Raw genomic sequence first — 27,110 nt, forward strand, 5'->3', positions numbered from 1 at the left:
CCTTACATGGCAGGGGACTCAAAGCAGCTGCTACTAAGGCCACAAACTGCGACTTGGATCCTAACTGGGCATGAGACATACGGTAGTGCCTCGGACTAGAACAGGACACTACGGGTCAACTGAAGCTGACACTGCTAACAGACTGTGGACCCATGGCACAGACTAGTGGAACAGGAGGCTGGTCAAGATACAGGGTGAGATGTTTTTCATCACCAATAAAATATCTGGAATTGGGGTTATGGTAATCTGTTCCAAGATCTGTGGTTAAGGGAAACTGCTACCCCGAAAGAGCCAGAAAACACCAGGGGTGTATTCATTATGCCGATTATGTTGCAAAAGGCTTCTTAAGTGGAGCAAAAGGAACAAAGCGGGGCGGGACCTTCCCGAATTTGTCCAATGGAAAATCTAGTTTTGCTCTGTTTGGTTCTAAAAACGGTTAACGGTTTCCGTAATGAATTCACCCCTGTACGCCCCACGTTCCACCCAATGACTGTGTTTGAAGGTTCCACCAGAGTTGAGAAATATTACATGAGTTCCTTAAAAAAAAAAAAATCATAAGGTTTCTGACGATTATTCTTATTTTTGTGTTCACGTTTTGAAGCGAGTGTACTTTGTTGAACGTCTCTGGCCGCACACAGGTGGAACCAGTGAGTGGACTAGTTCTTTTTGCATGGACCGGTTCCCCAGGTGGGTGGATATTTAATTTAGGGCCCAATGAAGTCTACAATGTTCACACCCCGCCCATTGATACAAGGTAAACGTTAGGTGGGAAGATTAGTAAAAAATAAAAAATAAAATGTTAACAAAAAACTGTGAAATCAATTGTGTTCCTGACATTTAATGCTAAGGCGAATAACTTTGATTGGGAAGGTGGTGGCTTGATAGCTACGTTTGTCATGCTACTTTCATTTTTTTAAGCAAAAATGTCCAGTCGGATGTTGAAGTTGTCAAGGTATAGTAGCCCAAGGAAATTGCGTCAGTTTTTCCTCGACATATTGATACAGGTTGGTTGATTGTATGGCTCATTAATTTACTAGCTATACGAGCATAATAAAGTGTATTTTTATTGCAAAACTTGAGTTGATAAGCTGCTCAAGGCATCGACTCTCGGTCGACGGTCGTTAGCGCCGAGGTGGATCCGCCTGTCATTGTCGTGAGTGCGGTGTTTGATGCTGCACTTTAGCGCCAGGCTGTGCTGTGTTAGGCCGCTAGTAGCTTATTGTTGATTTTGCACTGACAGTGCTAAATGTGTAAAGTGTATAGTCATTGCAAATTGTGTAGTAGTAACTAATATCCCTCTAGTTTCGTGCCAAAGTTTGGATGGAAACGTTACTGCTCTTATCTTCTTGCTCTCGACAAGACTGGCTATGCCGTTAACGTTAGCTACTGTAACTAGTTTAGCTAATGCTACCTGTTTAGCCTATCTAGCGCGACGTTTGCAGGCTAGCTAGGAAGATAAGTCTTGTTAAAATCACTAGCAGCAGTTGGTCTCCAACAACTTATCCAGCTTAGCTAGCTAGCTAAGTTGCTGATATGACTTGCTATATCAATTTACGCAATATGATACTGTTAACCAAAGCCAGGCAGTTGACACTGACAGGTAGGCTAGTGTCACTGATTGTCGCCCAAAGGCCGGTAGATGGCGATATCGAAATTACTCAATATCGTCATCTGCCGGCCTTTGGGTTATGCTGATTTGTAGTGACTGTCGAAACTGTTCTGACTTGACACTGACAGCATACGTGGTCTTCTAGTGTGTATCCCAAGTATGTATGGATTAGTTGGCTAGTAAATAGTCTGTAGCTTTTCCCATGCCATTTCCAGGTTGTCTTACTGTTTTTCACCTCCCTAGGCTCCAATCTACTAGCCTACTGTGGAGGCTCAGACTGTCGTAATGTCGGAGCCCAAGGCACTCACCCCGACTCCGGCTGGAGACACATACAAAGGATGGCTATTCAAATGGACAAATTACATCAAGGGCTACCAGCGACGATGGTTTGTCTTGAGCAACGGTTTACTATCCTACTACAGGTAAGAACGGGGCGAGATGGGGTGGCATGATATAGTACCTCTTCGCATCCTCTGTAACAGATAAGACTAACAGTTACCAGCAATCTTTGTTGCCTGTAATTCAGGGCCGTTCCTGCTTGTGGGCATTCCTGCATCTGCAGGAACCCCTCTTTATACTTCTATTGGTCAATTTTTAAGCTAGGACTCCAGTACACAGGCAGGAGGTAGGGTGCTCCAGTACAGTAGATGGCGGTAATGCACCATAACATTGGATGCCAACCGCCAATTAACCCCACAGAAGAGGAGGCGGGGGCGACAACGTCGGTAGCTAGCTAGGACAAAGGTAGTCTGTGTCCTTCGCCTCTGCTTGTCTGGCACTGTTTTCCCGCAGTTCTGTAAACAACGGCGAGGGCAGGTGTTCGACAAGTGGGAGTGAAGGACACTGTTCTAGCTAGTTAGTTAGCTAGCTAGGAATCCGGTACAGCAGGCGGGATAAGCAGCTAGCTAGCACACCAGTAGACAGTGTACTGCACCCCGCCTGTTAGGCACTGCTTTCCAGCAGTTCTGTTAACAAGGGCAGGTGTTTGTGCCAGTGGGAGCGAAGGACACTGTCCAAGCTAGCTTGTTAGCTAGGAGGACTCTGGTACACAGCAGGCGGGGGCGACACCGGTAGCTAGGTCATAGGATACCGGTAGACAGTGTCCTTAGCCCCTGACAAACTCTGATAATACTTTTATTTTTTATTTGACCCACATTTTAATCGCCTAGACAATCAATGGAAATCCCAAATAACAAAAGTGTCACGCAAGCATGACGATGTCGTGCTCGAGGTGGGGGCATTTCTGCAGATGCCGTAATGCCCCCATGCAGAAACGTCCTGAATTTCGGGCCGCAATCACACGCTATTGGAAAAATCTAGAAGAATGTCATTGTTATCCAGGGATATGGCTAGGGTCATTTTTCCACTGTCAATGTATAGACAGTTACATTATAGCTGTGATTTGCTCTGTGTTGTGTTGACATTTCTCCTGCACTATAAGGTGAATACAACTTGCTCCTTTTATATGCCTATCATGAGTTTTGACTATGGCGCACAGTATCATAAAGAAATTGAAGCTAGAGGTCATCGTGGAGTCCCTGTTTAACTCTTTGCCATTTAATGGTGTCACAATATTGCATGACTCATCTTCGTTTTGCTTGCAACAAAGATGTGTGTTTGAATGCTTGGCCTGTTTTCGGCCCTGTGGAGGAGTCATGTCTTCACTGGGCTGTGTAATATGAGTCGTGTTTGTTTAATGAGTTTTGGAGACACATGTTGCTGTGTACCATTCACCTCTCACTCCAAGCACGCTGTGTGTTGTGAACAGTACTGTTTGCCTAACAATTTAGAATCTGGTGATAAGCACTTTCACACACTTTATGTTCCTCTCTCTGAGTCTTGTTTTCTCTCAAATAACTTGCCAAGAGTGCATTTAGCGAGACATTTGCTCAAAGGTTTTTGTAATCATGCAAAATTGCCAAACCAGAAATATGAAATGTTTTTCCAACGCTAGGCTAGATTGTCCCTGACATAGCATAGCTGTATTGGGCAGATTCCTTTGTTCCATATGAACAAATTAGTTAGGCAGCAATAGCCAATATTCCAGACTGGACCATCAGAGTCAGCTGGTTTCTATTGCCACACTTCCCTGTAATCTGAGTATTGGGTCCCCACTCCTCTTTTCTGGTGTAATCATAATGGTTCCTGGTTAAACTGGTTGTAATCAGAGACCTTTACCTAATGGAATGTAAAATAAAGCAATGTGGAACAGAGAGCATTGTTGTCCAAAATTTGTTGACTCAATTTTACTCCAACTAGCCTAAAGCTTCCTCAGTCTGAACATATTCCATAACCTCTTTCCCTGTTTCTGGTGTTAGCAGACCAACAGAAACAAGTTAGGCATAATTCAAGTGATGTCTTCATCTTGGCTTAAAGAAGCTTCTGCCGTATTGCTTCCTATATGGTTCCATCAGATGAGCAAACACTGAAGAGGATCAGGTTAGGGGGCTAGGAGTTGTTTTCAGAACAGCCATACAAGCAGGAGTTGGAGCTTGTTCAGGAGTTGGAGCTTGTTCAGGAGTTGGAGCTTGTTCAGGAGTTGGAGCTTGTTCAGGAGTTGGAGCTTGTTCAGGAGTTGGAGCTTGTTCAGGAGTTGGAGCTTGTTCAGGAGTTGGAGCTTGTTCAGGAGTTGGAGCTTGTTCAGGAGTTGGAGCTTGTTCAGGAGTTGGAGCTTGTTCAGGAGTTGGAGCTTGTTCAGGAGGTGGAGCTTGTTCAGGAGGTGGAGCTTGTTCAGGAGGTGGAGCTTGTTCAGGAGGTGGAGCTTGTTCAGGAGGTGGAGCTTGTTCAGGAGGTGGAGCTTGTTCAGGAGGTGGAGCTTGTTCAGGAGGTGGAGCTTGTTCAGGAGGTGGAGCTTGTTCAGGAGGTGGAGCTTGTTCAGGAGGTGGAGCTTGTTCAGGAGGTGGAGCTGGTTCAGGAGTTGGAGCTGGTTCAGGAGTTGGAGCTTGTTAAACCCACCCTTCTCTCTCACGCTGTTTCTCCCCAGGACACAGGCAGAGATGGGGCACACGTGCCGGGGCACCATCAACCTGGCCACGGCCAACATCGCGGTGGAGGACTCGTGCAACTTTGTCATCTCTAACGGCGGGGCACAAACCTACCACCTGAAGGCCAGCTCTGAGGTGGAGCGGCAGCGCTGGATCACCGCCCTGGAGCTGGCCAAGGCCAAGGCTGTCCGCAATCAGGCCGAGTCTGGTGAGGGAGGGAGGATAGGAAAAAGGAGGAGAAGAAGGGATTTGTCTGGGTAGAATGGTCTGTGATGAGTACAGAGAGGGAAAGGGAAGAAGGGTTGAGGGGTGTGTCTGAGTGGAGTGTATACTGTATGTGTTTGTTCATGTTCCTTTGAGAAAGAGGTGGTTATGGAGAGAGAACAGTTTTTTTTTCTTCTCAAGAATTACGGTTTACTGTATAAGCCCCAGTTAGAGTGAGGGGGTAGGGCTATCATTCTGACATAATCTATTTTTTTCTTCTTCATATACTATACCAGTCAAAAGTTTGGACACCTACTCATTCCAGGGTTTTTCTTTATTTTTACTATTTTTACATAACATGGAATCATGTAGTAACCAAAAATATTTGAGATTCTTCAAAGTAGCCATCCTTTGCCTTGATGACAGCTTTGCACACTCTTGGTATTCTCTAAACCAGCTTCGTGAGGTAGTAGTCACCTGGAATGGATTTAAATTAACAGGTTTGCCTTGTTTAAAATTTAATTTGTGGAATTTCTTTCCTTAATGCGTTTGAGCCAATCAATTGTGTTGTGACAAGGTATGGGCTATCTTCTGAACACCACCACTATTTGGTAAAAGACCAAGTCCATATTATGGCAAGAACAGCTCAGAAAAGCAAAGAGAAATGACAGTCCATCATTACTTTAAGACATGAAGGTCAGTCAATCCGGAAAATATCAGTGCAGACGCAATAACCATCAAGCACTATGATGAAACTGGCTCTCATGAGGACCGTCACAGGAAAGGCAGACCTAGAGTTACCTCTGCTGCAGAAGGTAAGTTCATTAGAGATACCAGCCTCAGAAATTGTAGCCCAAATAAATGCTTCACAGAGTTAAAGTAACAGACAGATCTCAACATCAACTGTTCAGAGGAAACTGCGTGAATCATGCCTTCGTGGTCAAATTGCTGCAAAGAATCCACTACTAAAGGACACCAATAATAACTTGCTTGGGCCAAGAAACACGAGCAATGAACATTAGAGCGGTGGAAATCTGTCCTTTGGTCTGATGAGTCCAGATTTTTGGTTCCAACCGCTGTGTCTTTGTGAGCAGCGGAGTAGGTGAACAGATCTCTGCGTATGTGGTTCCCACCGTGAAGCATGGAGGAGGTGGTGTGGGGGGACTTTGCGTATGACACTGGCTAATTTATTTAGAATTCAAGGAACACTTAACCAGCATGGCTACCACAGCATTCTGCAGCGATACGCCATTCTATCTGATTTGCACTTCGTGTTACTGTCATTTGTTTTTCAACAGGACAATGATCCAACAATGAGTCCTTCAAGACTGTTGGAAAAGCATTCCAGTTGAAGCTGGTTGAGAGAATACCAAGAGTGTGCAAAGCTGTCATCAAGGCAAAGGGTGGCTACTTTGAAGAGTCTAAATATTTGTATTTGTTTAACACATTTTTGGTTACTACATGATTCCCATATGTGTTTTTCATTGTTTTGATGTCGTAACTATTATTCTACAATGTAGAAAAAGAAAGAACCCATGGAATGAGCAGGTGTCCAAACTTTTGACTGGTACTGTATATTATAGTGTGTGTGTGTGTGTGTGTGTGTGTGTGTGTGTGTGTTAATCCCTTTCCTTTCTTTTCTTCTTCTCCAGACGACTCTGGTGATGAGTGTCCCACGTCACCCCCTACCTCGGGACAGGGCGGAGGGGCCCGTAACTCTAACTCAGAGGTACAGTCCACACTACGCACTCTGGGCAGCAAGGTGGAAGACCTGAGCACCTGCAACGACCTCATCGCCAAGCACGGCTCTGCCCTCCAAAGGTCAGAGGTCAACCCATCACGCTCACACAAACCTTACAATAAACAACTGGTTGAATCCCCATGTATAGACACCGATGGTAGTACAACAAGATAACTTTGCCCACATCCATAGAACACATCAATGGATGCAAAAAGCTATTGTTTTGTTCTATCCTTACAAGCACATAGTAACTGGTTGGCCAACTAAGGGCTAAGATTTTGTTATGGACCAGATATGTGTCTTGGTTGCAGAGTCGTCTGAGTGAATAAACAAATTACAAACACTACATATAAAAGGGATGGTATGGGTTGAAGGCACTGGTTGACTCTCCTTAGCTGTTCCTCTGTCCTAGGTCCCTGTCAGAACTGGAGGGGGTGCGGCTGGGAGGCGACACGGATGGCAAGATCCGGCAGGTGACGGAGAGAGCAACGTTGTTCCGCATCACCTCCAACGCCATGATCAACGTACGTATTGTTTTTGTAGTGTGCGAAGGACGACACTGGTTTACAAAGCGTCGTACATAGAATACAGTCGAGGTCTAATAAATCAGTGTAATAATTTAGTAAAGACCTCGTTCTAGCTGAAGCCCACCGTACGAGACATCTGTATCTTGACTGTTACACAAACATTTACAAGGCTTTGTAGTATAGTCTGAATGTTCTAAAAGCGTTTCTGTGACGTTTCCTTAACGTACCCCCCCCCTCCCCCGGGCATGCAGAGACTCCCTGGCCCAGACCCACCGTACTGTTTTTGGTGTTTTTATCAAATGTTTCTCTAACCTTTCCCTAACGTTTCTCCCCCCCAGGCGTGCAGAGACTTCCTGTCCCTGGCCCAGGCCCACAGTAAACGGTGGCAGAAAGCCTTGCATTCGGAGCGGGACCAGAGGATAAGGCTGGAGGAAACATTGGAGCAGCTAGCCAAGCAGCACAACCACCTGGAGAGGGCCTTTAGAGGGGCCACCGTACTGCCCCTCTCCCAGAGCAACCCCGCCTTGGACAGCAAGAGTAAGGCATCACCTCTGACCCCGAACAATCTTTTACATTAAACTCTTTGAACCCCTGAACCTTAACGCCAATCTGGCTGTTAGCCTGCTAGTTAAGTCAACCGCTGAATCGACGACCTGCTCTCATTCATAGTATTTTGTTTTCTCCCCCTCTCTCAGGTTCGGGCTCAGTAAAGGGTGACGCGAGCGACGAGGATGATGAGAACGAGTTCTTTGACGCTATGGAGGACCCGGCGGGGTTCATTACTGTACCGGCTGACCCCAAGTATCATAGGTCAGCACGCCTCTACCTCTTTTTTTTCTTTTTGCTCTCCGTTTCTCGCTCTTTCTTTTTCTCTCGCTCAACCTCCTTTTTAACAATACAAATGGCATGGCATTTTATGAGCGATTTTTAAACTGAGCTTTTAGAAGGCAAACTAATTGGTAAGATGCATTTATTTTTCTCCTATATATATCTCTGTTTCTTTCTCCTCCACCCAGAAGGTCAGGAAGTAACGTCAGTGGTCTCAGCACTGAGACTGGGATTGATGACCAATCAGTGAGTGTGTAAATGTGTTTAGAAATGTATTTATTTATTTTTTATTACTTGCTTTACGGTACATAGGATGTCCCTTGAAAAAAAAAAAAAAAAAAAGTTTGTTCTGCCCTCTTCTTTGGCCGCCCACAGCTTTGTGACGAGCAGTCGTTGGGGTCCAATCCGGAGTCGCCGCAGTCCCTGGAGGTTGAGCCAGTGAGGAAGAGGCGGACCAAAATCCCAGACAAGCCCAACTATTCTCTGAACCTCTGGAGCATCATGAAGAACTGCATCGGCAAGGAGCTCTCCAAGATCCCCATGCCTGTAAGAAACACGTGTGGTTGTGTGTGTGTGACTATAGACTACTGCAGCACACTCTAAGCATTGCTTTCAGCTCTGTGCATTGTATTGAACGAGGGCAATCGGGAGCGAACATCTTTCTGGAATGAAATGCATTGACAGGTAACTGCCAAAAATAAAGGAAACACTCTACTTGAGTAAATTAGGGATACAAAGTATATTGAAAGCAGGTGCTTCCACACAGCATGGTTCCTGAGTTTATTAAGCGGTTAAGGAGCATAGGGGGTTTAAAGTGTGTGTGTGAGACCGCGTTTTCCATCAACAAAACACCGAATGTTGGAATGTTTCATGGAACGATGGTGTTGCATCCCTCCAATAGAGTTCCAGACACTTGCAGAATCAATGCTAAGGCGCATTGACACTTCATGTCAGTGTTTCCTTTATTTTGTCAGTTACCTATATTTTTCCCTAACTCGTCCATTCTAAGTTTCCTTTCTCTCCCCCTTTTCTCCCCTTCTCAGGTGAACTTCAACGAACCAATTTCCATGCTCCAGCGTCTATCCGAGGACTTGGAGTACTACGAGCTCCTAGACAAGGCAGCTAAATGCCAGAGCTCTCTGGAGCAGCTGTGCTACGTGGCTGCCTTCACCGTATCATCCTACTCCACTACGGTCCACCGCACAGGGAAACCCTTCAACCCCCTACTGGGCGAGACCTACGAACTGGACCGGCTGAGGGAGAGCGGCTACCGCTCACTGTGTGAACAGGTAAAAAAAGGGGGGGGGGGGGGCAGGGGAAAGACTGGTAGGAAAGAGAGGAAATTGGAAAAACAGAAGGGGGAGTGAGGGCTACAGGTTCAAATGGCTAAGAGGGAGGGGGCAGAGAGAGGGAGTATTAGAAAATAAGCTTTGCATCTACAGTGGCTATATGTTTTTAAAACCAATACACATTCAATAAACCACAAATTGACATCGCAACAATTTTGATCGTATCAATCCGGTTTATTGCAACGAGGAGACCCCTCCAGAACAAAAGCAGAGAAGACCCTTAAGCATTAATCTCACAGCATCAAATGTTCTGTAAACACCAGCCCGAAAGGCTTACAGGAAGTCGCAGCATCAGCTGCTACAGTGTCACAGATACATTATTGCTGTCCTAGAATCCAGTCTGGCGTCAAACATTAACCATAACATTCAACACTGGCAGACATTCGATACTGGCAGTTAAACAGGTCAAAGGTAAGAAGATAAGTACTTGGTTACAACAGATAAATATAAATTAACAAGTGAAAACTACTTAATTAGATATATTACAGTACCAGACAAAGGTTTGGACACCTACTCATTCAAGGCTTTTTCTTTATTTTTACTATTATTTTTACTATTTTCTACATTGTAGAATAATAGTAAAGAAATCAACACTATGAAATAACACATGGAATCATGTCGTTACCAACAAAGTATTAAACAAAACGAAATATATTTGAGATTCTTCAACGTATCCACCCTTTGTCTTGATGACAGCTTTGCACACTCTTGGTATCTTCTCAACCAGCTTCACAGGGAATGCTTTTCCAACAGTCTTGAAGGAGTTCCCACATATGCTGAGCACTTGTTGGCTGCTTTTCCTTCACTCTGCGGTCCAACTCATCCCAAACCATCTCAATTGGGTTGAGGTTGGGAGATTGTGGAGGCCAGGTCATCTGATGCAGCACTCCATCACTCTCCTCCTTGGTCAAATAGCCCTGACACAGCCTGGAGGTGTGTTGGGTAATTGTCCTGTTTGCAGCAATTCAACCATGAAGGCCTGATCCACACAGTCTTCTCTGAACTGTTGATGTGTCTGTTCCTTGAACTCTGAAGCATTTATCTGGGCTGCAATTTCTGTGGCTGGTCATTTTAATGAACTTATCCTCTGCAGCAGAGGTAACTCTGAGTCTTCCTTTCCTGTGGTGGTCCTCATGAGAGGCAGTTTCATCATAGCGCTTCATGTTTTTTTTTACGACTGCACTTGAATAGATTTTCAAAGTTCTTGAAATTTTCCAGATTGACTGACCTTCATGTCTTAAAGTAATGATGGACGTATTTGCTTATATGAGCTGTTCTTGCCATAATATGGACTTGGTCTTTTACCAAATAGGGCTATATTCTGTATACTCCCCCTACCATGTCACAACACAACTGATTGGCTCAAATGCATTAAGGAAAGAAATTCCACAAATGAACTTTTTTAGCAAGGCACACCTGTTAATTGTAATGCATTTAAGGTGACTACCTCATGAAGCTGGTTGAGAAAATGCCAAGTGTGTGCAAAGCTGTCAAGGCGAAGGGTGGCTACTTTAAAGAATCTCAAATATATAAAATATATTTTGATTTGTTTAACTTTTTTGCTTACTACATGACTCCATATGTGTTATTTCATAGTTTTTGATGTCTTCATTATTATTCTACAATGTAAAAATGAAGAAAAACCCTGCAATGAGTAGGTGTCCAAACATTTCACTAGTACTGTACATGGTTAATTCCTGTTTCCCTTCCCCAAGGTAATGCATCTGTCTGTGTCTCCCCGCACATACAATTATGTTTATTACAAATCAATCCATATCAACAGTAAATCAAATACAGGAAAAGAATGACTCATATCATTTCCCATTACAATTCTCACAGTACATTTACAGGGAAGGCATCGATGGGTAGTGGTACCTCTAGAAACAGCCAGTTAGTCAGAGAACTGTCAAGAGTTCCAGCACTGTCCATCACCTGTGGTGCTGAAACGTTCCCTTCTGCTGTAGCACATTCCAACAGTACGCCACATAATACCCATAAAACCACGGAAATGGTTCCAATGGTTTTTCCGCCATTCATTTTTTCCATTGTGTGTTTTACAAAAAAAATGGAATTAACTGTGTTTGGTGTAGGCTTACCTTTTGCGTGATGTTTTTGATAGCCGTGAGTTTTATCAATATATTTGCCTCAATTGACAAAAAAAGTATTGCTACGCTAATTATTGATAAAGTTACCTTGTCCAAGACATTTGCGCGGTTATCAACACGTCACGCCAGGGTAAGCCTACACAAAACACAAACCTTAGGAATTAGTTTTAAAATCCCAATGGAAAGATGAATGTTTAAAAAAAACGATTGGAACCATTTCCGGGTTTTATGACTCATACTGTGGTACTCAATTCCCTGGGAGGGAAAGAGAGGAAAACGGAGAGGAATACACCCTAGTGTCAGCTGTGAGAAACAACGTCTCTCTTTATTCACACACTTACACTTTACATACATTTTTACATATGTTGTTTTAGCCCAGCACAACCACATCTGACTCAAATAATCAGCTAATCATCAAGCCATTAATTAGTCAAATCGGGTGTTTTTAGTGCAAAGTTAAAAATAAAAATGGTACTCTGTGGGTCCCCAGGACCGGAGTTGCAAAACACTGTGCTTAGTGACTCAATTGTAATATCGCCCTACCCAATCCTCCTCCATCCAGGTGAGTCACCACCCGCCTGCAGCGGCTCATCATGCCATCTCAGAGAGAGGCTGGACCCTCCGACAGGAGATCTCCCTCGCCAGCAAGTTCAGGGGAAAATACCTCTCCATCATGCCTCTGGGTAAGGCAGTGTGTGAGGACTGATAGTTGCCAGCCAATGTTTTCATCACGCTCAATCTTTGTTTGTTTAGTTGGCATTTGACATGTTTACTGTGGTGTAACCGTCTTCCACAGGCTCTATCCAATGTATGTTTGAGAAGAGCAACAATCACTACTCGTGGAAGAAAGTTACTACAACAGTACACAACATCATTGTGGGCAAATTGTGGATCGACCAGGTAAGAAAAATATCACACACGATGGCTATATCTGTTAAAGTGACATTATCGTGCCACAATCTTTGGAATAGACATATGCAGTACCTACTGTGGGTGTTAGGATATTTTAGACCAATCCCAAAAAACATTCAAGATGTATTTTGTTGATCTACACACACAAAGAATTCCATTTTCTCTCTCTGTTTTTCTCAGTCGGGCGAGATAGACGTGGTGAACCACCAGACCGGCGACCGCTGCCATCTCAAGTTCGCCCCGTACAGCTACTTCTCCAGAGATGTGGCCAGGAAGGTGACTGGTGTGGTGGCAGACAAGGAGGGTAAGGCCCACTATGTGCTGTCAGGGACGTGGGATGAGAAGATGGAGTTCTCCAGGGTGATGCAGAGTAATAAGGGCGAGAACGGCACCGAGGGCAAACAGAAGACCGTCTACCAGACGCTCAAAGCCAAGGAGCTCTGGAAGAAGAACCCACTACCGTGAGTAGAGGGTGGGGGTGGGTGAGGGTGTGTTTATTTATATTTTTTGTTTTTTGCTGAAGTGCAGCAAACGAAAAATACATTTGGTATGTCAAAGAACACAGCTTTTTCAATCATCTCACCTCTGTTGTTTGGTCTCTCTCTCTCGCTCTCTCTCATTTCCCTTCTTTATTGCCCATCCTCTCATCTGCAGTGAGGGTGCGGAGACCATGTACTACTTCTCGTCGCTGGCGCTGACGCTCAACGAGCCCGAGGAGGGCGTGGCGCCCACCGACAGCCGGCGACGGCCCGACCAGCAGCTGATGGAGGCGGGCCGGTGGGACGAGGCCAATGCCGAGAAGCAACGGCTGGAGGAGAAGCAGAGGAGCGTCCGCCGCGAGAGGGAGCGAGAGGCCCAGCAGGCAGCCACCCTGCCTGAGGAGGGGGCAGAGGGGGTGGAAGTAGCGGAGGACGGTGAGAAAGAGGGAGGGGGGTGAGGGAAGGAGGTGCAAGAAGGGCTATATCCCAGTTTATCTCCTTCCTTCCACGGTGTTCACTTTCCTGTACTTATTTGAAAGGAAATGACTGGTATAAGAAACATGGTGGAGACACCCACTAACCTATGTCTCACCAATCCAATATTTGAAGTAGTAAACAAGTGCACAATTGAGGATATTATTGGGACATGCCCAAGATGGGAGCAAGATCCATTTATTGTGCTTGTAAGCAAGTACTCACCATTAACTTGAATGAGGAGTCTGGTCTCTTTGGCTTCTATTGTAGTTAGAGAGAGGAAAAGGAGATGGAGGCAGGTTGGAGGAAAGACAAAGTGAGTGTGTCGTCCCAAAGCTGTCTGTGTTCATAGTCTACCTGTCTGTCCCTTTCTCCTCTTGTATATATCTCTGTCTTTCACACGTTTGTCTGTCTCTCTGTCCCCCAAGCTGTCATTGAGGACTCTTTCATCACTGACTCGCCTTTGAAAAGCAAGTACTCCTCTCTTCCCCCTATTGTCTCACTACCTTTACTATCACACACACACACACACACAATCCGTTCCACTTTTCACACGGTAGGTGTATGTAATAATTCTGACGAGCCATCATATCCCACTTTCTTTATTCATCTATCCATCCTTGGTTTGTGCTGTGTTCAGCCGATGCAGTGGAGATTGGTACGGAAGCGAGCCAGGCTTCGGACGAAAGCAAGTACCACAAACTCCCCCCTTTCCTCCGTCCATCTGTGTCCTTATAGCACACTCCCTCGTTTTCTCCACCCTTTCTCTCTCTTATTCCCTCTCCTTCTGACACTTGATCCTGCTATCACTTTCCGTTTAGTGTGTGTATACAAAGGTAGTTAGCTTTTTTTGTGTCGCAAATATGCTTGTCAATCAATACCGTGTTCATTAGTGCACAAAGTAACAAAATGTTTTGCAACAAAACTCTTATTTGACAAGTTCAGGTAGTCCCTTCTTGTTTTGGAATGTTTGTCTACCTAAGATGTCTAGTGAATACGACCCAGATTTCCAGGCTATGCCTAGAAATGACTTATTGTGCTGTGAAATTCACCTTTGAATTCTAATACTCGAGGAATGTTTAAATTGATATGCAGCAATGTCCTGTGGTAGCAAACAGCTCAGTAGCGTAGTTAAAATAGGCTAGCTTAAATTTTTCACATCACACCAGTAAGTATCATAGTATATTAAATACATTTATTTGGTTAGGTTGCAGGTCCCCCCCCCCCCCCCCCCCCTCTTCTTTTCATAATTTCATTCCTTTGTCAATTTTTCATGTTCCTCTCTCCCCCTTCAGCGGACCCTGACGATTCTCCACCTCACACTCCAAGCAAGTAGCCCTCTACTCTTTTCCTCTCTATATCCCTGTTTTTCTATCCGCACACTCACATACTCATCTGTCAGTCTTCCCTTTTGCAGCCCCACGTGGTCCGCCCCTCTCAGAGTATCAAAGCAAGTATTCATTGTTCGGGACACACACACCATGATTTAATTCTCGCACCTTTTTAGATACAATTTCCACATCAGCCATCATTCCACCATCCCTCATATTTCCATTTGCCCCCCCCCCCCCCCCCCAGTCGATGACATGGAAGGTCATTATGGAGCTGCTGTCAAAAGCAAGTAACACCAGTGCTGTTCTTTCTCTCTCTCCTTCTGTCTCTTTCTCTGTTATTTGTCTGTAGTTTGTCTCCTTCCTCTTAGAAGCTCTAGTAGTTGCAGAGAAATACTAGTTCCCAAAGTCTTGCGGTGGTCGTATGTCAAATCTTATAGCACTAGAAATGATAACTCTGGTAACTATTGTAGCTAGACACCACCATACTGCTGCAATGTTGTCCTTGTCATCCTATTGTTCTAATGTTCTGCTTCTCCAGGATCATACCAAAGAGGGATGAGCCAATACTGTCATAATCATTGCTCAAGCAGTGACTGAAAAACTCCTGACCTCATCCTTCTTTTATATGGTCTTGATGCAGAAGTCCCTGTCCCAAAGCTTCCATGGCAGGTCCTCAACATCTATGGTTCTTTCAATGGATTAAATGGCTTTCTTTTTCTCTTATTCCCGGCAGGCGTCCACCAGGACAACTATGAGGCGATGTGGTTCGAGCGGACCGAGGATGCCGTCACGGGAGAGTCCATGCACGTCTACAAGGGGGGCTACTGGGAAGCGAAGGACCACGGCAGCTGGGACGTGTGCCCCGATATATATTGACCCCCCCCCCCCATCAGCGAATTGTACTAACCCAGGCATTTGGAATATGGAAGGCCACAAGCTGCCCTTTTTTCCCCAATTGAAGAAGGGGCAACCTGGGTATCGACCCTGTTTAACCCCAACCCTCTTTCAGGATAGATTTTGGGTTTGTAATGCCCCCAACCTCTCCCCTATCACTCTCTGTGGGGATGGTGTGCACAGGGGCAGTGAGACCCTGCAGGACAGTGCAACCGGACAGGGGGACAGACCTGTTTTCTTCTGCCTTCATCTTCTGTGTAGGGTCCGTTTCTCCTAGATGCTGATCTGGGGTCTGTTTTGCATTTCCCACCATTGGGGGAGCCGAAGCTGATCCTAGATCTGTAGCTTGGGAAAACGTCACCCCCGACGCTTCAGCTTCACTACAATGATTAGATATCTCCCTTTAGAGCCACTGGCTAGGCCTTTGTCTTTCTCAGTCTCTTCCTTTGCCGCTCTCTTTCTCTCACACTTCATCTCTTGCTATGTTAGTCTGTGGAAAAGACTGGGGGCAGATAGGTGGTCTGGTTGATAGATTCTAGCGATTTAACACTAACTCTACCTTGTTCCTCTTCCAAAGGATATGGACAGTTTTGTATGAGTATGTGAAGAGGGGAGGGGGGTTATAATAGCAATGGGTTGGTGCTTATGTCTGTTTTGAGGCTGCCAGATTTTCAAAGTTTCACAAATGCTGTAAAGAGGTGTGTCCTCCAGAACTTGGTGACATCACATTAGCTCCTCTGCTGCTTGGCACAAGGATAATTTAGGCTTGGAGCCTGTTTTCCATCTCAAAGCAGCGTAATGGTCTAAATGAAGGATGTATTGCCATAATACTATTTAAACAGATCCTACTACGCCCTACATCCCAAAGATAACTTCCACCTCTTCCAACAGCAAAGCAATCTAGCGTAGCCGCAGTTTTTTTTTTAAAGGATTAGTGTGTGGAGCAGACTTGATCGTAACATATTGGAATAGTGGCCTAGTAATTTACTGGGTGGATGTGTCCAAAATAGCACCCTATTCCCTATATAGTGCACTTCTTTCAACCCCTTATAGGCAGTGTTCAAAAGTAGTGCACTATAAATTAATAGGAATTCAGGGTGTGTGAGGCCACTCTTCGTCTACATGAACTAAAGTGTGTGTGTGTGCAGTGCTAGTACACAATGTGAGCTTGAGTGCAAGGTTCAAGTTCCAAAAATAAATCTTATTTTCAAGTGTACTTAATGTGAGTGTGAGGAAAAACTAAACAGATTGCTAATATGTGTATATATATCAAATGAAGTAATAATTAGTGCGTTAAGGTCAGAGAGAACATGAGTTTTTCTCCTAAAACGAGATTGTCCGATCACTTCTGTGTTGTCCTAATCCCTGGCCCTGTACAACATGACTGAACAGTTGTGACCCAAGTTTGTTTGCACAAGTTACACTGCTGTGAAAAAATAAAGTGCAAATACAAAAATTGCTTCACAAAAATATCAGTATCAAAACCATTCATGCGTTGTACCAGAGTTTATACTGCCATATTGGTTCTTTTATTTTCAATAATTCTGTCCTGTTTCTCCATTCATCATACTTTCCTATCTTTTTATGCCCATTGGTCAGTGCACTGTGATTGTAATAAAGCCTGACTGGAGAAGTGCACACTTGCTTTATAACTATTCCTCTAATGCAACACTAAAGTGGGCAAAAAGCATAATCTAATGACCCCACAAAGGTTGGGATGTGGTATAAATGTGGTTTGTTTAATGGAACATTGCATTACAAGTTGATAAGAATTCTTCCAGCTCACGTTTGGATTTCCACAAGAGACAGGCCCTTTTTGCATCGGCAATGCTCCACAGCTGGTTAATTGTTTTTAAAGGGTTTGCTGCTCATGCTCTCCAGTCCCAACAGCCTCACACAGTTAGCATAGCCATGTCAGCTCTAGGCACATCCGAAAGATTAAGTAATATGGTAAATTCCACCACCTTTTTATCCCGGCGGAACTGCAACACCGGGTCATTGCATGTAGCAGATGACCATATCTACATGGGGTGCTTCTGAATGTCCCATCAGTCAACTTGAGCACTCCCTCTACTTGTCCCCTTTGCCACCTTTCTGTGCAGCTTTTGGGTTCCTGGGCCGTGATTTCTGCAGCATGGCGAGTGTGTCCCTCTTCTCAATCTTCCTCAGCTGTTTCTTCTTCATCCTCTTGATCTTCGTTGTGTTCCGGATCTGGGATGGAGACGTCACAAAAAATAAGATGTAGCTTTTAGCCTGGGGCCACATGTATCAAGCGTCAGGACTGATTTAGGATCATTATTGCCTTTTAGATCAAGAATGATGATAACATGTACATGGGGGAACCTGATCATAGAACGTGACAATTGACACATATAGCCCCTGATGTCAGCAATAGAGATATGCCTGGCTCACGTAGGTTACAGTGAGAAACAAAGACGCCATCATTTGGGATCATGTGGGGCTGCGTGTGTTGACTTACCACTTGCACAACTTCGGCCTTCCTCTCATTCTCAGCTCGCCTTTTCAAGTTTTCCTCATGCCGCTTCCTCTTTTCCTGTATGGGATGAAAGATACCCAAACAGTTACATCATTAGGGGATGCCTAAATAATCAGTTGCACTGCCAACCTGTGTTAAAGAACTGGGAACTCAAAAATACGAGATCGAGTCACTGTGTCAGTGCTCTAGAAAGAGGCCAGAGTTCAAACACCCCCCCCCCCCCCCCCCCCCTACCAGTTGTTTTGAACGTTCTTAAGTCAGATTGCAGAGTTTCCAGTTTTGAACGCAGTTTAATCACTACTTCTTAAGATGTTAGCGTACTCATGTGAACAGGTGACAGACCTCTTTCTCCCTGGCTTTGTCCTCCTTCAGTTGCAGGGAATATTTCTTCACCAGCTCCTTCTCTCGCTTGGCTGCCATCTTCTTCTCCCAGGAGGAGCACAGTGGCTTGTCTCTTACAAGAGCAGAGAACCTGAAAAACAAGGTACATATAAAAAGGTACATTTAATAATTTATGGACACCATAGGCACAGTGTTTGCATTGGCTGGGCTGACTAGTAATAGCATATGCAAGCAGTTAATATATTGTAGGCTATTGCCCCTACTGACCTTTGCTTGTTGCGGTCCTTCCATACCCGTCCGGATTTCGGTTTCCCCAAAGGTATCAGGTCAAGAGTCCTCTTTTTGGCTGTTTTATTTGGGCGGTCCGGAACCGTCTCCATTGGTACGGGACCAACCTTGTTTTCCTTCTCGGTACAATGATGTGACACAACTTGAATAAATGTACCTAATGATTTCCCTACAGGTTTGTCTGATTTGACTGGTTTTGGGTATGCCTCAGCTGTTGCCAATGCATTTGATTTGGACTCCCTGCTTTGAAGTTTTTTCGAAAGAGCCTCTTCGGCAACGAGTTCCACGACTACAACCGCTGGTTTGGGTTCCGTCTGGTTCTCATTCGGTAACTCTTGAATGACAGATTTCCTTGTTCGGCGTGTTGGAGTCTTCGGTACTTCAGAGTCAAGATACACAGCTGGGGTTCGTACTCTACGCCCGCTACGAGTCCGAGTCCCAACGGGAGGAGGCAACTCGTCCTCTTCGGCATCCAGTCCTTCGTTTGGTGTTGTTTTCTCACTTGTCGACATGTTGCCAAAATTATATGATGGCGTGACCACAACTGATCAAATACATGTGTTGTTATTTACAGACCTTTTAGAGACGACAACATGTGCAGAGTTCGGAAGCCCACGTGTGTGTGTTTATGACAATTACTACCACGGAGGGAGAAGAGATGGCAGGAAGTACGAGCATACAGTTTGTGCCTTGGGCATTCCATGAGACTGCCGCCTACCGGTAAGGCATGGGTACTGCCATAACACATCGTCACATGACTTCGTCAACTTCCGCATCTCATTTGTTGACGTCCAGTAAGGCAGTCAGTCATTCATTCAGTGCACCACGACATTCAAATATGGCTTGCTCATGCCGGGCAGGAGATGCCATATTTTGTTCCCTCTTTACAAGTACACTTACATAGTTAATTTCGTAGTAGCTTAGTCTAAATTAGTTGGAGAGAAAAAACAGACACATACAGCAAGCTAACGTTACCTAATCCGAATTCAAGCCTGCTTTTGGAATGCACTTAACTTGAATGATGTTTAGATTAGCCTATAACTTCAACTAATCGCATGTTCCTTGAACAAGTTTTACCCGCTAGTGCAATGATTTAGCATATTTGGATTGATTGCTTTCAAAGTATAGTAGCAAGCTAGCAACATTTCAAACTCTGCTTAGCTGGCATTACCTATCACAGTTGATCTACTGCAAGCTATAGAAATTAATAACCTAAATGTACATTAAAATGACCTATTTCCCACTCTGTATCTGTATTCATTTTAATCGAGAAGTAGGCCTTTTCAACGCTGGCATAGCGTCAAGTAAATAAAAATGTAGCGGATTGTGTTCGTAAACATAATCTAGTTTTGGCAACACTACAATATATATGGTGGTGAGAACGTGTAAAGTCCCTGTGAACTGTGGGTTACCCCATCTGTCTGTGGTTGATCTACTGCAAGCCAAATAAATTCATAACGTAAATGGGCATTAGAATATCCTCTTTTACTCTCTGTGTTAATTTTCATCGAGATGTAGGCCTTTACATCTCCGGTAGCATCCACTACAACAGGATCCCCAGGGCCTACTGGAAAGACAGGCTAGTCGAGATGTATATGGCCGGACTGAACGCCATTCAGGTGTATGTAGACTTAGCCTGACGACTCACACTAAGTTATTCCGCTGTTCCGTCGTTCGCTATATACTTTACTCTGAGACTGCCATCATTGAAGTCGTTTGTGGTGATGAGGGGCGTTGTAAAATAAAAACAATGGCATCAGCAATTGGATCGTCTCTAACCAATCAGAGTATCAAAGCCAATGACGATTTTTTTTAAACCGCCTCTTTACCCATGTTTGTTCTGGCTCTGGCACAACCCATCGGTTTCTGGACCAATGAGACGGCCCAGAATGTGTTCGGGTCGGGAGGTATACTCCGATCCAGACTCATTGTGTAGAAGAAACTTAAGTCCGTAGGCTTGGCGTAGCGTTTAGCAAGGAGCCTGGGTAGCCAGGCAAATGTAGACTGGCCACTATGTCATAAATACACTGAATGCCAACCAGTTAGATTAGTGTCTTCAATGGTCCTTCTAGTTTTCCGTTAGTGGCCAATTTGGACATAGAATTAACATTGATCAAAGTAATTCTACACCTGCATTGTGCTTCTACACCTGCATTGCTTGCTGTTTGGGGTTTTAGGCTGTGTTTCTGTACAGCACTTTGAGATATCAGCTGATGTACGAAGGGCTATATAAATACATTTGATTTGATTTGATTTAATTCAAAGAAAGAGCCATTTAATCAAATCACCTCCAAATACTGATAACCAGACAGAATTCCTTCATCGGGCCTTAAACCTCAGACAGAGCTATGATTTACCATCTGGTGGTATGGACTTAAATACTACTTCATTGTCCATTTTGGTTGAAAAATTACATTTGACATTCCAGGTACATCCCCTGCAATTTCCATGAGCTCTCCCCGGATCGGTACAACTTCAGTGGGGACAGGGATCTAGAACACTTCCTGCAATTGGCCCAAGACATTGGTCTGCTGGTTGTACTGAGGCCTGGGCCCTATATCTGTGGAGAGTGGGATATGGTGAGAGAATGACTGTAAACAAATGTTTTATGATAAATATACCTGTTGATGATATGATGTGTAATAATGTTGGCAAATTGTGCCTGTATTCCTAGTTGTTTTCAGAAGACAATAAATAAGTCACAATGTTGTAACGACACTTCTACATCAGCTGTGTCTTTCTTGACAGACTGTGTGATAATTTGCCAATTTCATGACTTGATCTTTAGGGGTGCTTGCCTGCCTGGCTGCTCCACAAGAAAGACATTGTCCTGCATTCCTCAGACCCAGGTGTGTATTGACCGTTAGATGAGAATGTAATGGATTCTATTAGTATTACAATATAAGAATTGTGTTTTTTGACCCCTAAATCCATTTGTTTCAGATTACATTGCAGCTGCTGACAAGTGGATGGGCAAACTACTGCCAATGTTAAAGCGTTCCTTTATCGGAACAGTGGACCCATCATTACTGTTCAGGTGAGCCATGTTGATATTCAATGATTAATAATAAAAACAATTGGGGAATCAATAGCAAAAGTTTGGATAACTTCATATTGTGCCTTAATTAAATCTACAATTCAATAGAATACTGTTTGTCGAACATTGCCTCTCATCACCTTAACAAGAGGCCATCTCTCTCCTCTCTCCTCTCCCCCTTCTCTCTCTCAGGTGGAGAATGAGTACGGCAGCTACTTTGCCTGTGACTACAACTACCTGAGTCACATGACCAGTCTTCAGGTTCTTCAAAAAAGGAATATGTATGTTGCAATTCAATATGGTCTTGTCACCAGGTTGCTGCTGGAATCCTAGAGCGGGATTAGGCCCTGACCATCAACGTGACTGGGAAGGCTGGGAGTCATGTGGACATACTGGTGGAGAATATGGGCTGAGTCAACTATGGGACATCATGACTTTAAGGCAATATGTTATTTCAAGTTGGCTCTCCATGGTAGACATTTAACCACCATTAATAAAGCACCCTTCCATTAGCTACTTAATTTGACATAACCTTATTCTCTCTCTCATTTATTTATATATATATATGAGACACACAGAGGGCCTGGTGTCTAACCTGACATTGGGGGCCGATATCCACACCGTCTGGTTCGTCTTCAGCATCGACAGGGCTGTTAGCCAGGGTCTTCTCTGGGAGATGGGCTCCAGGGAGGCTGGCCTCCCACCACCCTCTCCGTCCCCTCCTTCTATGGGGGCACCTTCGTCATCCCAGACCTGCCCCAGGATACCTACATCCAGTTCCTTGACTGGAGAAAGGTGGGGTTTTACCTTTAAGAAGATTTTGATTGTTGAATGGCTGTACTGTGTTGTTCCTGAGCAGGCACCACAACTACAAATGACCTTATAGATAATGTGACTGACTAGTCAACTGCAAATGACCTTATAGATAATGTGACTGACTAGTCAACTGCAAATTACCTTATAGCTAATATCACTGACCTGTGTCATCTGTGCGTTGACAAGACTGGTGTGTTAGGCTTCTGAGCTAAAGCCTAGGCATTAGCCTTAGACACACCTCTTCAGATCTCAGGCAAGGTTACTCATCACACAAGCGTGGTTTACTGAACCACGTTACTTTCATATACCCTGGTGCAGCATACTTGTTCATGGTCCCTGACATTACTGAATCCGCGGCCCACAAATCACCTTGTACGTGCCCGCTAGCATCCTGAGCACATGACCGTCCTGGAGCTGGAGGGGACCCATGCACCCCCGGGCCCTGTACTGTGGAGGTCGCCAAAACACTAGTCCTGAACGCCACGGTTGTCTGACCACAAACACCAGAGGGCGCTGTTCCATAAAGAGGATCTCTCATGAGCACTTATGAAAAATGCACTTACTGTATGCGATCTATTTGCACTGACCTTTTTTTAAATCAAAAAGTAATGTTTATAAATGAATGACGGGAGGCTGTACCTCTTACCTCTATTTGACCATTCAGGGTCTTAAAACCCTACATGATTTTGTTTACACAAGCATCTGTATTCAAAGGTGAATTAAGTATGTGTCATTTGAACAGTATGTATGTTTGGAAATTGAATCAAGTTCACTAAGGAAAATGAGTCATTTAGAAGGGATAGGAACTTGAGGTCAGTGGTGCTCAAATCATGAACCTGGAGGTCCATAGTACTGCTGGTTTTCTTTTTATGCCAGTGCTCTATGCATGCACCTTTATAAAGGCATTTTCCCCGATGTTCACAGAGATCACATTCATGGTAAACGCTGGCATGTCTGCTCAAGTGTAAATGACCTTTAAAAGTTTCTTATAGTGCGCCTTCCATTAAATCTTGCCTCCTATTGTGAATATGTGAGCCAAATGGTCTGTGCCTTATTGTGTGCCACCTAACTGGGATATTATGCTTTCATAGATTTCTGTAATGAACCATTTTGGGTGTCTTGTAAATGAATAGTGATTGCGTCCAACTGAACCTCATCTGCTTCTTTTGCTCAATTTAATTATTTCAAATACTTTGGGATTTCTTGGTTGTTGTGATTTTTGTTAATGTGTTGTTTAATGTGCAGGCACGAACCATTCTGTACTTTTTGATTTAAAAATGTTTTTAATAAAATGTGAATGCTATATGATTACACACAAATGACACAGTGCCGCACAGATGAAGTTAAGATTTGAAATACAACCCTACATTAAAACAATCAAAATCTTAAACCCAACTATGGAACAATGAAAAGATGAACACAGGAGAGGTGTGTAAAATAGAGCAGCAACATTATACACCCTTATTCATTCCAGAAGCTTCTGTTGTGGCTCTATAAGCTGGTTCTGTAGTGTCTCTTTGAAGGGGTATATGGGAAGCTGCAACAGAGAGTGACAGGTCAGTGCCTCTGGGAAATGCTTTTGGGAGGAGTTGAGAAGGGTTTGGACCCTCTTCCTGGTCTGGTTCATACCCAGGATGGGCACACGATCACAGGTGGTAAAAGAGGGAAGGGCAGTAAATGACATAATATAACTTAAATTCTCAGTAGCCTACTTATGTGTTCATCTGTTATAATGAAAATGTTGCACACTTACACATGAAAGCTTTCTTTTAATCCCCTGTCAGTTCCTCAAACACCTCCCAGAGTGTGATGATGTTGGGATGCCCATAATATGGTGAAGCAATAGACACTTGACACGATTCAAACCATTTGTCAAATCAATGTATTAAAAACAAAATTTTAGCCAGGTTGCAGAACGTGTTACACAGAACATGTTCACCATGAATCTCAAATCAACCCCAAGGACACTTGTTTTTTTTAGTCTCCATCTTGCTCTCTGAGAGGCTAGGTGACATTTTCACCATATCTTATATGTTTTTACTTGTCTAATGCTCTCAGATGAAGACAATTGGCTAGGGGCAGAGTTGGGACTGAGCTTCAGTCATGTAGTAACAACACATGGTTCTGACCTGTTTCAGCGTTTCCCAGTCGACGTTCTCCTTCCCCAACACTCCCCTCAGTTCCTCTGGCTGGTAGAACTCCACCACGTCCATGTCACACACCTTGAAGAAGCCTTTCCTGAACTCTTCAAACACCTTCTCTATTGACTGGTTGAAGATGTAGTTCACATAGGTGTCAACAAACTTCTTCCTGTCAAAAGAATGACAGACCGAGTCAGCGATCCATTGAGTTGTAGCTAGTGTAGGTTGGTGTCAATTCCAGTTGGAATGAGAAGACCTATTTACTTTCAATTATGGTTTTTCCATTCATTACAATTACATTTCAGGTTGAGATGATTTTTGCCAAAATGGAATTGACCCCAACCCTGGTAGCTGTAGCAATGGAAAAATGTGTCATACTGCAAACCTTGTATTTTGTCAGTTGTAAATATCGCTATAATCTTGCTTGTTAGCACTTGTGATGAGGTCCACCGCTATGTCACCCCACATCACCTATAAATAGTGAGGTAAATGAACAATGACAACACTGCAGACTGAGGGTATGGACAAATAGATGGGAGTGATCTGGAAGAGACACACTGAAATAATATAATTGATCTTATGTTCAGTTATTCATACCGCTTCACTTCAATTAACTACAGATGTAGGATCTTAATTTGAGCCAATTTGATACAGCATGAAAATAATCCTGCAGCAACAGGAAATGTGAATTATTATGTGTATTATATTAATGGACATTTTTTGTATGGGTTGATTCATTTTTTCGTAAGGGCAAATCAAGTCTGTAATTTTAAAGTGGAAATGACTAACTTTAGAAGCCTTGTAATTACTTTTTTATTATTTTATTATTTAACCTTTATTTAACTAGGCAAGTCAGTTAAGAACAACTTCTTATTTACAACAGTGGGTTAACTGCCTTGTTCAGGGGCAGAATGACAGATTTTTACCTTGTCAGCTCGGGGATTCAATCCAGCAACCTTTCGGTTACTGGCCCAACGCTCTAACCACTAGGCTACCTGCCGCCCCAGACCTTTAAAACCTAGAATACACTACAAGTTTGCATTTCCTGCTGTACGGGAAAATTGTCAACAACAAAATAGTGATCAAATTAATATCCTACATCTGTGTTATGTTACATATTATTTGTTCATTGATCAAACTGTTTAAATGCATTACATACTGAGAAAGTCATGTCCATATTTTCGACATCATCATCAGGATAATCCACAACGTCCTTAAAAAGCATTGAAAATAATGTGACAATAGATGTGACAATTATAAATGGGCTATCAATAAATCATTAATCAATAAAAAACTATTTATCTAAATAAGTCATTGTTTATCCACACAGAGCAAGAGCCATGCCCCTGAGATGCAATAAAATGCCTCGAGATGCAGTTTCTTAATCTGTCCTTGGTGTCCTTATAACAAATACAACTGCCTGTAATATAATACATTACTGACTAAAGGATAAAAATACGTTATGGTATAAACTTACCCTGCTTCAATGGGGCTAAACTCTCTCAAGTTCTCTAAAGAGGGCTTGATGTTCACCAGCTTCTTGAAGAATGCCATGGTGAAGGGGGAAGTGCACCATGTTGTTGTTGTACAGGGCCATCCCACAGAGAACCCCAAACAGGAAATCACGCTTCTCCTCCACTCTAGGCTGTTAGTGAGGATGGGATGGACAAGAGACAAGAAATACACCATGAGTGAAAGTATAGGACATGCTGTTGATAACCTGATAACCTGCTTGATATGCAGTAAAGGGAAGGTAATGTGGGTTCTAGAATACAGTAGTAGGCTAGTAATACAGTAGTAATTCTGTAGTAGTTCCTCTCTAGGAACATAACATTACAGTGTTTCACTACCAGCACCTTTGAAGCTATTTGAAAGTCCAATGATTATTGATAATCATAAAATAATGTGGTGAGGCATGAACAACCTCATAATCCATGTGTGATTCCCCTAAACGTGCCGTCACCTTTGCAGGGAACCAGGCCAGCGTCTAGGTGTCACTGTACATGAACATCCCAGACTCGGGTACCAACAGCCTATCAGAGAAATGGAGGAAGAAGTCCCTTTTGTAGACATCTGTCAACCTCGCATCCTCGTCGAAATACACCTGAGAGGGGTAAGCACTACGTTTCGGCGTAGCCCTTCTCTGTTCAAAACATTGTCTCATCATTGGAAAGCTATCATTCCTAAATGGAAAGTGTGTTCGATGAGTGATGCTCTCCTCAGCCTCAGCTCAAAGAACGGAGCAGGGGGATTCTGCAATGCATACAGTACAATATTAAGTCTTCATTCAGTGCTCTTCTAGTACAAGACAGGTATTCATTTCAACCAGTTTCTCCCATCACAAAGGTTAAGAAATATGGTTGGTTTCTTCAGTAGTGGCGGTCAACATTCTGGAGCTGCTTGGAATGCAGGCTTTTGCTCCGGCCCTGTTCTAACGCACCTGATTCAGCTAATCAAGGTCCTGGTGAGCAGCTGATTAGTGGAACCAGGTGTGTTAGAGCAGGGCAAGAGATAAAGCCTGCATACACAGTCAGTTGGTCTCCAGTAGG

General features: G+C 43.8%; 4 protein-coding genes across 16 annotated transcripts; 2 read left to right on the plus strand and 2 right to left on the minus strand.

Annotated features, from left to right (window-relative positions):
• Positions 1-559: 559 nt before the first annotated feature.
• LOC109894169 (oxysterol-binding protein 1) lies at positions 560-17,078 on the plus strand. Of its 10 annotated transcripts, none has more exons than XM_031828475.1 (16): positions 875-1,004; positions 1,853-2,031; positions 4,593-4,801; positions 6,450-6,618; positions 6,951-7,062; positions 7,404-7,602; positions 7,761-7,875; positions 8,082-8,139; positions 8,269-8,439; positions 8,937-9,182; positions 11,910-12,030; positions 12,144-12,247; positions 12,440-12,720; positions 12,914-13,173; positions 14,508-14,540; positions 15,280-17,078. In XM_031828475.1, exons 2-16 carry the CDS (start codon positions 1,895-1,897, stop codon positions 15,420-15,422), a joined length of 2,358 nt encoding a protein of 785 aa, XP_031684335.1. In that variant the 5' UTR covers positions 875-1,004; positions 1,853-1,894; the 3' UTR covers positions 15,423-17,078. The 10 variants fall into 10 exon arrangements, with proteins under 10 accessions (XP_031684333.1, XP_031684329.1, XP_031684331.1 ...); XM_031828476.1 differs by having other exon boundaries at positions 8,085-8,139; XM_031828473.1 differs by lacking the exons at positions 875-1,004; positions 14,508-14,540; positions 15,280-17,078 and adding exons at positions 560-687; positions 13,641-14,443.
• On the minus strand, positions 16,719-22,411 carry LOC109894167 (coiled-coil domain-containing protein 86-like). Its single transcript, XM_020487431.2, has 4 exons — positions 18,547-22,411; positions 18,280-18,409; positions 17,920-17,994; positions 16,719-17,651 (listed from the first exon to the last, which is right to left on the minus strand). The coding sequence occupies exons 1-4, from the start codon at positions 19,077-19,079 to the stop codon at positions 17,511-17,513; spliced, it is 879 nt and encodes a 292-aa protein (XP_020343020.1). The 5' UTR covers positions 19,080-22,411; the 3' UTR covers positions 16,719-17,510.
• Positions 19,170-23,723, plus strand: LOC109894168 (beta-galactosidase-like). 2 transcript variants are annotated; one of them, XR_004210548.1, is made up of 6 exons: positions 19,170-19,287; positions 20,996-21,146; positions 21,356-21,416; positions 21,511-21,604; positions 21,797-22,399; positions 22,739-23,723. XR_004210548.1 is itself a non-coding variant. In XM_020487432.2 (5 exons), the coding sequence occupies exons 1-5, from the start codon at positions 19,196-19,198 to the stop codon at positions 21,843-21,845; spliced, it is 447 nt and encodes a 148-aa protein (XP_020343021.1). In that variant the 5' UTR covers positions 19,170-19,195; the 3' UTR covers positions 21,846-23,723. The 2 variants fall into 2 exon arrangements, 1 of the variants encoding a protein (XP_020343021.1); XM_020487432.2 differs by having other exon boundaries at positions 21,797-23,723.
• LOC109893853 (E3 ISG15--protein ligase HERC5-like) lies at positions 23,681-26,530 on the minus strand. 3 transcript variants are annotated; one of them, XR_002255789.2, is made up of 5 exons: positions 26,039-26,384; positions 25,721-25,774; positions 24,947-25,032; positions 24,550-24,730; positions 23,681-23,957 (listed from the first exon to the last, which is right to left on the minus strand). XR_002255789.2 is itself a non-coding variant. In XM_020487055.2 (3 exons), the coding sequence occupies exons 1-3, from the start codon at positions 26,248-26,250 to the stop codon at positions 23,886-23,888; spliced, it is 465 nt and encodes a 154-aa protein (XP_020342644.2). In that variant the 5' UTR covers positions 26,251-26,530; the 3' UTR covers positions 23,681-23,885. The 3 variants fall into 3 exon arrangements, 1 of the variants encoding a protein (XP_020342644.2); XR_002255790.2 differs by lacking the exon at positions 25,721-25,774 and having other exon boundaries at positions 26,039-26,396; XM_020487055.2 differs by lacking the exons at positions 24,947-25,032; positions 25,721-25,774 and having other exon boundaries at positions 26,039-26,530.
• Positions 26,531-27,110: the final 580 nt, after the last annotated feature.

Source organism: Oncorhynchus kisutch, linkage group LG7, assembly GCF_002021735.2.
Source record: "Oncorhynchus kisutch isolate 150728-3 linkage group LG7, Okis_V2, whole genome shotgun sequence".
NCBI lineage: Eukaryota > Metazoa > Chordata > Actinopteri > Salmoniformes > Salmonidae > Oncorhynchus > Oncorhynchus kisutch.

What these genes read in the sequence shown, in the direction of transcription:
- LOC109894169 (XM_031828473.1), top strand. Translation starts at nt 1,895, where the DNA reads ATGTCGGAGCCCAAGGCACTCACCCCGACTCCGGCTGGAGACACATAC. An exon ending in GCAAATTGTGGATCGACCAG is followed by an intron (nt 12,248 to 12,439) that starts GTAAGAAAAATA and finishes TGTTTTTCTCAG; the next exon opens with TCGGGCGAGATAGACGTGGT. An exon ending in TGGAAGAAGAACCCACTACC is followed by an intron (nt 12,721 to 12,913) that starts GTGAGTAGAGGG and finishes TCTCATCTGCAG; the next exon opens with TGAGGGTGCGGAGACCATGT.
- LOC109893853 (XM_020487055.2), bottom strand. Translation starts at nt 26,250, where the DNA reads ATGGTGTATTTCTTGTCTCTTGTCCATCCCATCCTCACTAACAGCCTA. An exon ending in TTTAGCCCCATTGAAGCAGG is followed by an intron (nt 24,731 to 26,038) that starts GTAAGTTTATAC and finishes TTCTTTTGACAG; the next exon opens with GAAGAAGTTTGTTGACACCT. An exon ending in ACTGGGAAACGCTGAAACAG is followed by an intron (nt 23,958 to 24,549) that starts GTCAGAACCATG and finishes TCTCTGTTGCAG; the next exon opens with CTTCCCATATACCCCTTCAA.
- LOC109894167 (XM_020487431.2), bottom strand. Translation starts at nt 19,079, where the DNA reads ATGTCGACAAGTGAGAAAACAACACCAAACGAAGGACTGGATGCCGAA. An exon ending in AAGGACCGCAACAAGCAAAG is followed by an intron (nt 18,410 to 18,546) that starts GTCAGTAGGGGC and finishes CTTGTTTTTCAG; the next exon opens with GTTCTCTGCTCTTGTAAGAG. An exon ending in ACAAAGCCAGGGAGAAAGAG is followed by an intron (nt 17,995 to 18,279) that starts GTCTGTCACCTG and finishes CATCCCATACAG; the next exon opens with GAAAAGAGGAAGCGGCATGA.
- LOC109894168 (XM_020487432.2), top strand. Translation starts at nt 19,196, where the DNA reads ATGACAATTACTACCACGGAGGGAGAAGAGATGGCAGGAAGTACGAGC. An exon ending in TCTGTGGAGAGTGGGATATG is followed by an intron (nt 21,147 to 21,355) that starts GTGAGAGAATGA and finishes CTTGATCTTTAG; the next exon opens with GGGTGCTTGCCTGCCTGGCT. An exon ending in CCTGCATTCCTCAGACCCAG is followed by an intron (nt 21,417 to 21,510) that starts GTGTGTATTGAC and finishes CATTTGTTTCAG; the next exon opens with ATTACATTGCAGCTGCTGAC.